General features: G+C 34.4%; 1 protein-coding gene across 1 annotated transcript in view; it reads right to left on the bottom strand.

The window, feature by feature from the left end:
- Positions 1–12,766, bottom strand: part of FCHO2 (FCH and mu domain containing endocytic adaptor 2) — a 111,277-nt gene that overhangs the window by 79,488 nt on the left and 19,023 nt on the right. Inside the window, 3 exon segments of the mRNA XM_082378599.1 lie at positions 1,710–1,862; positions 1,953–2,094; positions 5,049–5,123. Of these exon segments, the coding sequence (XP_082234725.1) occupies positions 1,710–1,862; positions 1,953–2,094; positions 5,049–5,123 (370 nt within the window).

Here is a 12,766-nt window from a genome sequence, read left to right as displayed (position 1 = left end):
GCCGTTACAGAGGCAGCGCACACCCTGAGAAGCGGTGAGAGTGGCACCGCCAAGCTCCTTCCCAGGATCTACACTCAGCATCGGCCGCCAAGGCTTTGAACTGTGTCTGTAAGCATCTGTGCTTTAACTCAATTTATTTTGTGCATCCATTAGCAAGATGTGTTCTAAGGTACTTGCTTCTCTGCTTACGCCATTTTGGCTTATGAAAGGTTTCACAGGAACACTCTACTGCTGTATAGCAGGGAAAGCTATATTAGATTTCTTAAGATGTGCTTTTGCTCATTTCAGGTGGGAGGGTTCTTGTTTTTTCCCCTCTCTCTTCTCTCTCTCCCTCCACCAGTGATGCTGGAAAACTCTACAGAATACAAGGTAAACATCACCTCCTAGAATTGTGTTATATTCTATCATTTATGCTCACCCATCCCCATTTAGCAGTTTCGGGTTATCTCCTGCCAGCCCTCCAAGGCCCCAATTTAGTATCAGTCTTATAAAGGTAGCTTTTAATTAATTCCCTGGAAAAATATAGGGGATATGATCGAAACAGTCATGAACTGGTTCCTTGGCCTGACTGCCAGTCGGAACTGCATCCTTAAGCCCCAACTTCCAATAATGCTTTAGCCCTTCAGCAGCTCAACAGTCTTTTTTCACTACTTATAGTATCACCAAGTGAGTGGGGTTCCTTGGGCTTCATCTCAAGTGGGGAATATTTAGTCCCCTTTACCACACAAGAGCTAAATTCCACTGCCTAACTTAGGACTTTGGGTCCAACAACCCTGCATAATCAATCTCTACATGCCCTTTTGAGTTTCTGTTCCATTTCTGGTTCATTATGAAGATAATATTCTTCTTTTTGGAGCATGTTATTTTGCTTTATTTTCCCTTTTTATATTTTATTCTTAACTGCTATGCCTGGAATGAAGAGCGTTTTAAAATCATGAACTTACTGTGCCTCATTTTTTATCCCCTCCCAATTTTTATTTATTGCACAAAACACTAAAGGAAACATATTACCCCAAATTCCATCGACCGTTTTGATTTTTCCAGATGCTCTTCTAGTTTTTGCCCATGTATATATACTTTTATAATTATTATAATTGCAACATAATTACAGTTTTTTTTTACTGGCTATTTCAAATATTCTACAAACTTTCAAAATTATCACTCCCTATGGCTGATCCCTAAATGATATACACCACATCAAACAAGTGGATGGTTAAACTGTTTTGAAAGGGGAAAAAAATCTACTTTCAATCAAAATGAGAGTGGGGGAAAGGGTTGTGGTTTACCACAATACTACATACATGGGCTCAAAGTCAGCAATAAATCACCCACAACATATATTTAAAGTTTATCTCAAGTAACTATTGCCTTGCTAAATCTACCAAAGTCTTGCTTTAAAAAAATTTTTACCTCATTATTAAATCTTACACCAAGCAGCATCTCATCAATTATCTTATAAAAAATATCCTGCACATGTGTCACCGATGTAAAGAAATCATTCCTTTTTATGTATTTGCTAATCTATCTACCATATACAACATATTTTGTAAACCTACTTCTGTTTCACTTAGGTAAATCACTAACACTCAGAGGCACAGTGACTTCATCTTTAATATGAGATCATTCTTGAGTGTTTGAAGATTAAATGCAGTCTTGTAGTATTTGAAAATGCTTTGAAACCACAGAGGTATTATTTTTATTACGATTACCTTTTCTATTTCTCTTTGTGTAGCTCCTTCCTTTTTCAAACGTTCCTGTTCTACACATTTGGCATTGTAATTTTCCTTGGATTTCTGGAGGGCCTGAGTTATGCTCTGAATGGTTTGAACAGCTTCCAGAGTTCCTGCAACTTCTTCTTTAGTCTGTTTGGTATGAAATGATTCATCAAAATGACAGAACTACAAAGCATTCAATATCTGACCAATCAATCCTTTAACAAGGAAAACTGATACCTTTTTATGCGATTTTACTTGTTCTTCTCCATACTTCTGAACTTCTTTTATTAATTCTTGTAATTTTCTAACAAGATCCAAGTGACAATTTGCTAATTTCTCTGTAGATGTTTTGAACACATCCCACACTGGTGCAAATGTTCTAAAGCAAAGAAAACATGGGAATAATTTACTAAAAGGAAAAAAAAGTCTAAGGCTCCAAAATAGAACCAATGGAAATAATGTTATATTCAGTAATTTTAATTAGTCAAAAGATGAGATTAAATTAAATCACAAATGAAACGACTGACAGCCTGACCTTGACTTTTTTTTTAATCCTTGGTTAATTACTTAAAATATTTTTATACCTCAGATACAGAGAAATGAGTTAACTCATATCACAGGTCTGGCCATGACCCTCCCGTAATTATAACGTGTCATTTTCTGAGTTGATGTGGTTATTTAGATTTGTATCAGAAGCCTTTCTAATCACTGTCTACTGTTTAAAACTAACTTATTATCAAATCTAAATTTTAGACTCTTCAGTGCTCCATTTAAAATGCTTCATCAAAAATAAAAGCTCCTGTGAATTCCCTGACGGTCCAGTGGTTAGGACTCCGTGCTTCCAATGCAGGGTCACAGGTTCGATCCCTGGTCGGGGAACTAAGATCCCGCGTGCCTGCGGTGTGGCCAAAAAAAAACAAATAAATAAAATTAAAAAAATAAAAGCTCCTCTGAATTTAAACATGCAAAAGTCAAATTTGCACATGATTTTTTAAGTGCCTTCATCATTAAAATTTATTTAAGAATTATTTTAAAACTGTTATCTGAAACTTTGTTTCATATTTTACCCACGTACTTCAACAAACACTAACAGAGTCCCCTTTCTACTACACTTGGTATAGAACGTATGACATACTTTCCTACCACTTCCTCTCAACATTGAGAATTTAATATTTTCAACAGGTTCAAGTACTTCCAAGAGTTACTACATTATAATATTTTGAATAATACTTAGGATGCCAAAGGTTAGTTTAAACTAATTTGGTCAGTAGGGAATGATATAAGAATAATTTTATCCTATGCTTTCCTCAGGTACTTCCTCAGAGATTTTCAACAGCACTTGCTTTGCTCTATGATAAAACAAAAACAAATAGCAACAATGATCACTAATGCAAGATGGTAGAGAAAGAAATTACTTATCCTAATATGTACTCTGTGCCAATTACTGCATTTCCTACCCGGTAGGAAAGCTAACTGACAACAATCACTTTAAGCAATAACAAAAAGTTCAAAGAGAATAATTAAAATACTTAAATAGGACTGTTCGGATTAGATCTTACCTCACACTATTAAATCTCATCAGCACTAAATGTGGCAAGTAGTTAGATGGAAAATTCTGAGAGAAAAAAGGACACCTGAAAAGTATCCACTCACTACAGCACCAAAATACATGTACATCACTTCATGTAAACCTGATACATGATAGTCTAGACTTTACAAAACAGGTAAGATGAGAGTGTCCCTTTACTTTACTCAAGGATTATTTACACTGAAAGGAGGTTCAACATAAGATTTCTTTAAATACAGGTTTCTTTAAGGAATTTCAAGTATCATTCCATTTTTTACAGTTTGACATACACAACTTTTTTCTGGTCAGGTAATACAAGTTAATGTACAATAAGCACTAAGAAAGGAAACTGACCAATCCAAAATATGTTTAAATGCAACTAAATACAGAAAGATAAAATTCAATTCTTGCCTAAATATGCATCAGTAAACAAAAACATTAATATTTAAAATCTTTATAATCTTAAGTAACAACACTAACACAAAAAATAAAATATCACCTATTATTCATGAAAGGCACATATTCCAAAGACAGAAATGTTTTCAGTAACTTTATTAGAAAACACATGTTTTTTTCTACCTCCCACCTGGTAACTAAAAATAAGAATTTCCTATATTAAAACCATGGCCTCATACTGAGTGAAGTAAGTCAGACACAGAAAGACAAATATCATATGATATTGCTTATATGTGGAATCTAAAAAAAAGGGGGGGGGTACAAATGAACTTATTTACAAAACAGAAATGGAGTCACGGATGTAGAAAACAAACTTACGGTTCCCAAGGGATGGGGGGGCGGAGGGATAAATTGGGAGATTGGGACTGACCTATAAACTCTACTATATATAAAACAGATAACTAACAATAGCCTGCTGAATAGCACAGGGAACTCTACTCACTACTTTGTAATGGTCTACATGGGAAAAGAATCTTAAAAAAAACAAAAACAAAAACAGAAGTAGAGTCACAGATGTAGAAAACAAACTTATGGTTACCAGGGGATGGGGTGAGAGGGGGAGAACTGGGAGATTGGGATTGACGTATACATACTAGTATATCTAAAATAGATAACTAATAAGAACTTATTGTATAGCACAGGGAACTTTACTCAATACTCTGTAATGGCTTACTTGGGAAAAGAATCTAAAAAAAAGAGTGGATATTTGTATATGTATAACTGACTCACTTTGCTGTACACCTGAAACTAATACAACATTGTAAATCAACTCTACTCCAATAAAAAGTTTTTAAAAATAATAAATATTTCTAAAATATCAATCATACTGGAAACCTAAAAGAATGAGTATATGAAAGAAAAATAAATTATTTGTTAAAAAAAAAAACCAAAACCATGGTCAATTGGTTAAAGCTAGCTTCTGTTATTCCAGTTACTTTCTGGCCCTTCTACTGTGGTCAATAAAGAAGAAATTATGTTTTAGAAGAGGCGCGTCTACATGGAGGAGTTAGAAACAGGAGGCTGCCAGAAAAGTGAGGAGAGACATGGAAAAAAGAAGGAAGAATGAAGTTGTATTGTGTAGTTTAATAAAGGGAAAAAAGTAAGTTTCATTTACTTTGTGTTAACTGATTCAGCAAATTCAATTATACTTTCTATCAAGTCGAGAATATATTCACATATAGATGCGTTTTGAATAAACACATTATATATTATTAAATTTATGAACTATTTTATCCTTAATGGGAACCTACTATTCTCATAAACTTTGCCTAAATCAACTTTGAAAGAGTTCTTCAAAGAAATTAACTCACCCAAGTTGTGAATAATTGCTTGCAGATTTTGCTAGTTTTGTCATTGACCTGGAGTACGCCTCTTCTATTGTAGCTCTGTTAAATCAAATTTTCATATTATAATAGCTCTTGTTTAATGACCAAACACATAGCAAAATTATTAAAATACAGTCACAACTGTAGAAACAAAAAGATAACTCAAAGTATATGTTAAAAATAAGTAGGTATGTGGTCATGAATTTCTGGCTTATCTTTAAATGGCCTTTGTACACATCTACTCAAAGAACTAGTCTGGTATAGAACTAAAATAATGTATTGATATCCCACCAAAAAAACTTTAGTGAAGTCACTCCTCTTCTTTAGTATCAGTGGTTATCGGAACAGGAAGTACAAAAGTACTGTTTCTTGCATTCTCTCTATATACAAACTGATTCAGTATGAAAGTCATTTGTGTTTAATATTTCCTTGGTGTATTTAATATAGTTTTATTATTCTTTAACATTGTGAATTCATTATTATGCACATTTAATGGAACAAGAGATTGAGGACAGTCATTTGCACAAAACTAAGTATGAATTATTAGCAAGTCTGAGATCCTGAACTTCAGTACTTAATCTAGTCTGCGATTAGATCTAAAACACTAACAAGTATTTCACACTAGGATACTGTGTTTTATATAACTGCTATTCAGCATACAGAATTTTAGGCTAAAAAAATTAAACCATTAAATATAGAATAGAAAAAATTTTTCCTATAGGCACATAACTTACAAATGAAAAATATGACGTTGTCTTGGCCTTCATAACACTACAAAAATTAAGTTCTATCTTACCTCTCCCATAATGACCCTGTCCCTTCTCAATCTGTGCTACCCTTAACAAAGAAACAGTCTACAACCACCACTGCCTTCCAGTTACTTTGATAGCTTCAACTAACGTTCTGAGATCAACAAATCCAGATCTCCACCCTGCTCTTGAAGCAAATCATCTGTTTAATATCTAAATGCCTCAAGCATAAGTCGAGCTAGACATCTTAATCATCTCAAGCTCAGAATATCCAAACTAAGCTTATCTCCAGACTCTTCCCCAACCCCACAAAAGCTAGCTCTTTAACAAAAAGCAACTATTAACAGTAACTGCCTCTCACTGATGGCACTGTGATATTTTTCTGCTCCTTTAAACTTTTGTGTGTCTTTTTAATATACTATATTACAAGGGTAGTACTTTGATACTTTTTAGAAAGTTAATACAGAAATAGTATCTCAATGAATAAGTTTAACAGCAAGGAAAAAATGGTTCATTTCCAGTACTAGTGAATTGATCCAAAAACCTTCCAATGAGAAAATGAGAAAAAGCTGGAGAGGTGGGGGGTGTGCCTAAAAGGCATCAGAGAACTAAAGAGGCAGTTAAGAATCAGCAGGCCAAGACCCAAGAGAAGGCTATCCAGAGAAGAGAGACAGAGAGGTAGGGCAGCTTTTCCCTTGGGGCATCTACAAGCAGCAGCTGATCCTGAGAAGCGGAGCAAAGCCTCACAAGGTAAGGGAGACAAAACTAGCTTCAGACTTGCCAAAGGTGGGAAGCATGGAAAATCCCATACCCTTTAAACTGAGACTCAAAGAGTAAGGATATAAGGAGTTAAGGATGAACCGTAAGTAGGCAAGCTCTCAAAGGGACTGACTGCAAATATTATCTTTTCAAACTGATATTGGATCCTGCATGGTTGTCTTACATACATTCATACAACCACCAGGTACATAAGGAAACGATGAACCACCAGCAGAAGCAAATTTAACAATGTTCCACACGCTAAGATTATAAAGCTTAGACTTTATGAGTTTATGCATTATGTTCAAGGAGCCAGTCGATTAAATCAAGAATTTCACTAGAGAGCTAGAAATCATTTTTCAAAAGTGGGGGAAAGCACAGCAAATTTGAAAAAAATATAAATTCTATATCTGAAAACTACAATAACCAAAATTAGTATCTCAGTGGATGCAGTTTAACTGTAGATTCAATACACTGCAGTGAGACGTAAACTAGAGAGAGGTGAGAAGATCTATTCTGGATTAAAACTCAGTGAAACATAAACTAGCATAACATGGTAAATCAACTATACTCCAATAAAAATTAATTAAAAAAAGAAAACAGTTCAGTGAAACAAAAGAATGGAAAACAGAGAAGAGAAATAAAAGACAAAGGACAGAACAAAAAGGTCTAACATAATGTGTAAAGAAACTAAGAATGGGTCAGAAGAAATATATATTTGCAGAGATAATGACAGAGAATTTTCCAAAACTGACCACAGATATCAAACCACAGGTTCAAGTAGCCCAACAAACCCTAAGAGGATAAATAAAAAGGTATGTACATCTAGTCACATCATAGTAAAACTGCTGAAAGTCAAAGACAAAAGGAAAATCTTAAAAGCAGCTAAACCTTTCCCACCACCAAACGTTACCTTCAAAGGAACAATAATTAGCCTGATAGCTAACGTCTCAACAGTAGATAATGCAATGGTCTTCAAAGAATTTTTTTTTAATCTAGTAAAATGCAAAACTATAAAATTCCTAGAAAATAACATAGGAGAAAACTTAGATGACCTTGGGTATGGTGATGTCTTTTTAGATAGAACACTATAGACATGATCTATGAAAGAAATCATTGATAAGCTGGACTTCATTAAAATTAAAAACTTCTGCTCTGTGAAAGATGATGTCAAGAAAATAAGAGGACAAGCCACAGACTAGGAGAAATTATTTGCAAAAGACAAATGAGAAAAAGAAATGTTATCCCAAATATACACAGACCTCTTAAAACTCAACAATAAGAAAACAAAGAACCTGATTAAAAAATGGGACAAAAACTTTGACAACTCACCAAAGACGATATACAGATGACAGATAAGCATGTGAAAAGATGCTCCACATCATATGTCATCAGGGAAATGCAAATTTAAACAAGATACCACTACATACCTATTAGAATGGCCAAAGTCTGGAACACTGACAACACCAAATACCAGCAAGGATGTGGAGCACCAGAAATTCTCATTCATTGCTGGTGAGAATGCAAAGTGATACAGCCACTTTGGAAGACAGTTTGGCAGTTTCTTACAAAACTAAACTTATTCCTACCCTACAATCTAGGAATTGTGTTCTTTCCTATATACTCAGAGGAGTTATGTTCACACAAAAACACGAACACGTATGTTTATAGCAGCTTTATTCATAACTGCCAAAACTCAAAAGCAACCAAGATGTCCTTCAGTAGATGAATGGATAGATGATGGATAAATAATTCATATCCAGACAACAGAATATTATTCAGCATATTACTAAGTGAAAGAAGCCAACCTGAAAATGCTATTACATACTGTATGATTCCAGCTACGGCTGACCTTTGAAAAACATGGGTTTGAACTGTGCGGGTCCACTTATACACAGATTTTTTTTCAACAAATACATACTATAGTACTAAATGGTCCACAGTTGGTTGAATCCACTGATACAGAACTGCAGATATGAAGTGCCCACTGTAAAGTTATATACAGATATTCGACTGCACAGAGGGTTGGCACCCCTAACCCCTGTGCTATTTAAGGGTCAACTACATATGACATTCTGGAAAAGGCAAAACTATGGAGACATTAAAACAGAGCACAGATGATTCTAGGACAGTGAAAATACTCTGCAAAATATTATAATGATGGATATATGTCATCATACATTTGACCAACCCAAAGAATGTATAACACCAAGAGTGAACCCCAGGGTAAACGATGGATTTTGGGTGATGAGGATGTATCAATGCAGGTTCATCCTTGGTTAAAAAAAAAAAAAGGTACCATTCTGGTGAGTAATGTTGATAATGGGGGAGGCTATGCGTGTCTGGGGGCAGGGGACATATGGAAAATCTCTGTACCTTCCTCTCAATTTTGTTGTAAAGCTAAAACTGCTCCAAAAAAATGACTTTAAAAAAAACCTACCAACTAGAATTCCATACCCAGAAAAAATATAAATGAAAGTAAACCCCTAATAAAATAACAGATCTAGGTGATGAGCATCAATGGCTACTAACATCACAAAAGAGATATAACCAGATATTATATGCCTCTGATGGAAGTACACACCACCGCCGATGAAGTATTCTTGTCAAAATATTGAACTGAGGGCTTCCCTGGTGGCGCAGTGGTTGAGAATCTGCCTGCCAATGCAGGGGACACGGGTTTGAGCCCTGGTCTGGGAAGATCCCACATGCCGCGGAGCAACTGGGCCTGTGCGCCACAACTACTGAGCCTGTGTGTCTGAAGCCTGTGCTCCGCAACAAGAGAGGCCGCGATAGTGAGAGGCCCGCGCACCATGATGAAGAGTGGCCCCCGCTTGCCGCAACTAGAGAAAGCCCGTGCGCGGCAACAAAGACCCAACGCAGCCAAATTAAATTAAATAAATAAATTTTTTAAAAAATGATTAAAAAAAAAAAAAGAGTAGTGGTATGAAACAGATGGAACAAGCCTGGCCATGATTTGACAATGTTGAAACTCAGTGACTGCAACATGGAAGTTCATTACATTAAGTTCTTAACTTCTGAGTAAGTTTTATATATGTTTTAACGTGCCCATAATAAAAAGGTTTTTAAATAAAGATAAATTAAAGATATGATCAGACTAACAAAAATTGATAATTCATCACCAGAAAATCCACATTAAGGAATATTAAAAGATGTTTTTTAAAGAGAAGAAAAATGATCCAGGACAAAATATCAGAGAAAAAGTAAATAATTTTAATAAATCTAAAAAATGACTATATAGGGACTTGCCTCGTGGCACAGTGGTTAAGAATCCGCCTGCCAGTGCAGGGGACATGGGTTTGATCCCTGCTCCGGGAAGATTCAACATGCTGCGGAGCAACTAAGCCCGTGCACCACAACTACTGAGCCTGCGCTCTAGAGCCTGCAAGCCACAACTTCTGAGCCTGAGTGGCACTGAAGCCCATGCACCTAGAGCCCGTGCTCCTCAACAAGAGAAGCCCACGCACCACAATGAAGAGTAGCCCCCACTTGCCGCAACTAGAGAAAACCTGCGTGCAGCAACGAAGACCTAACACAGCCAAAAAAGAAAAAAAAAGAAAAAATTCTCTGGCCTGCAGACCTGTCCATAAGATCAAGCTGCATATTTAAAAAAAAAAAAAAAAAAAAGAAACACATACATAAGTATCTATGGATGTAGTAATTTGATGTCAGGGAACTGTTTTAAACAAGACTGTCAAAATACTAAAAACCGTTGAAACTATATTATAGTTCATTACTTAGTGGTTTGTAATACTTTCCCTATTTTTTTGGCTAAGTTTGAAATTTTTCAAATAAAAAGCTAAAGAAACACACAACAAAAATGGCATATAAGTGTATATTTCCACAATAAAAAGTGTTTTAAAAAGAGAAAACTTTTAATTTCCAGAGTAAAAAGTTAAACACACACACACACAAATGGCATATAAAGCATGTAAGTCAGGAGGTGGTAGTATTCTCAGGTTCCTGCATTTTCAGGAAGATGATAAAAGTACCAATTATTATTAGAAATTAATGCATCAAGGAAATATGTTATAATCTCTAGGATAACCACTAAAAGAATGAGGCTATTACTGCTAAGGTGATAGAAGAAAAAAAATTAATAAAATAAAAAAAAATTTTTAAGGCCAAAGGCAAGAATGAGGAGGACAAAATATAAAACAAGTAGGATAAATAGAAAAAAAATACTAAAATACTAAAGGGGTTAGCGAACTGCAGCACCATCAGCAAATCTAGCCAATTGTTTGTCTTCATAAATAAAGATTAGAATACATCCATGCTCATTTATTTACATGTTGGTTACAGCTGCTTTTGTACTAAAAGAACAGAGCTGAATAGTTGCAACAGAGACCAGACCACACACAAAGTCTTTACACAAAAAGTTTGACAACCTCTGACACAACAAATTTGAACCCGAATATATCTGCAAATATACTGTATGTAAAGGACTAAATGCTCCAATTAAAGAATAAAGATTGTGAAAATGGCTTTAAAAACAAGAGAGAAACATATCTACACCACAAGAACACAGCTAAGGAAAAAAATGCAAACACTATGCAAACACTAACCAAAAGCAAACAGATGACACTTTAATAACAACAAAGAAGACTTCAAGGCAAAAAACACTGCTAGAGATACAAAAGGACACTGCAGAATGAATGGAAAAAAAAGTTCAATTCACCTGAAGATGTCATAGTTCTAAATTTCTATCCATCTACTAACATGGCCCCAAATATATAAAGCAAAAATTGGCAGAACTACATGAATGAACATTCACAATCAATAAGAAAGATTTTCAAAAAAAAAAAAAAAGATTTTCAAAACAGCTCTTTCAGGAACTGATAAAATGAGCAGGATTAAAAAACAAAAACCAGTGAGGATATCTTAGAGTTGAACAACAGAATTCACAAACTTAACCATAATAAATACATATAGAACTCAATACCCAACAGATGCAAAATATTTTCAGGTACATAGAGATATTTAGTAAACTGACTCTACCCTGGTCCATAAACCAAGTGTCAACAAATTTCAAAACATTGAAATCATACAGGTATGTTCTCTAATCACAATGCAATTAAGCTTGAAATCAACAGGAATATACCTTTAAAAATCAACACATATTTGGAAATTAAGAAATGCACTTCTAAATAACCCACAGAGGTAAGAAAGAAAACACAATGAAACTTTAAAAATTTAAACAAAGTATAATGAAAATCCTATTTCTCAAAACTAGTGGGGTACAACAAAAGCTATGCTTGAGAGAAATTTTATAGAGTTAAATGAATATGTCAGAAAAGAAAAAAAGTTGAAAATCATTAAGTTAAGCATCCATCCCCCAAAATTTAAAGAACAGAAAACTGAACACAAAGTTGAAGGAAATAAAGAAGTTAATGAAACAGAATATAAATATATAAAAAGAGAAGATCAACAAAATCCATAATTGGTTCTTTGTACAAACTATTAAAAACAACAAACATCAAATGAGACTGATCATGAAAAAAGGGAGAAGGAACAAATAACCAATATCAGGGATAAAAAGTGGGACGTCAGTACGGATCCTGTAGACATTTTTAAAAGTTCATTGAAGAATATTAAGAATAACTTTTTGCCAATAAATTTGAAAATTTGCATGAGATAGGAAAACTCCTTAAAATATAACTTATCAAACTCACAGAAGAGCTGCAATATCTGAATAGTCCTGTAACTATTTAAAAAATTAAATATGTGATTTAAAACCTTCCTACAAAGACAGTTTCAAGCCCAGATGGATTTACCGGAAAGTCTATAAAACACATAAGGAAGAAACTATAATCCCCCACAAATTTTACAGAGAATACAAAAATAGGGTATACTCCCCAACTCATTTTATGAAGCCAACAAACCTTGATTAGTAAAACATAAGAAGGATATTTACAGAAAGGAAATTTTCAGGCCAATCTCACTGATAAATACAGATGCAAACATAAGAAATAAAATAGTAGCAAACTGTTCTACTAATGTATAAAAATGATAATACATCTCCACAAAGTTTGGTTTATACCAGGAAAGGGAAGTTAGTTTAACATTCAAAATTCAACATAATTCAGACTAACAAAAGAAAACAAAAGAAAGAAAACATCCATTCATGATTTTTTTAGAAAGGAAAACAAAAGCCTTACCAAAATAGTATGTAGA

This window comes from Balaenoptera borealis (genome assembly GCF_965194805.1).
Source record: "Balaenoptera borealis genome assembly, chromosome: 2".
Classification (NCBI taxonomy): domain Eukaryota; kingdom Metazoa; phylum Chordata; class Mammalia; order Artiodactyla; family Balaenopteridae; genus Balaenoptera; species Balaenoptera borealis.
This window is presented reverse-complemented; position numbering and strand designations above follow the sequence as displayed.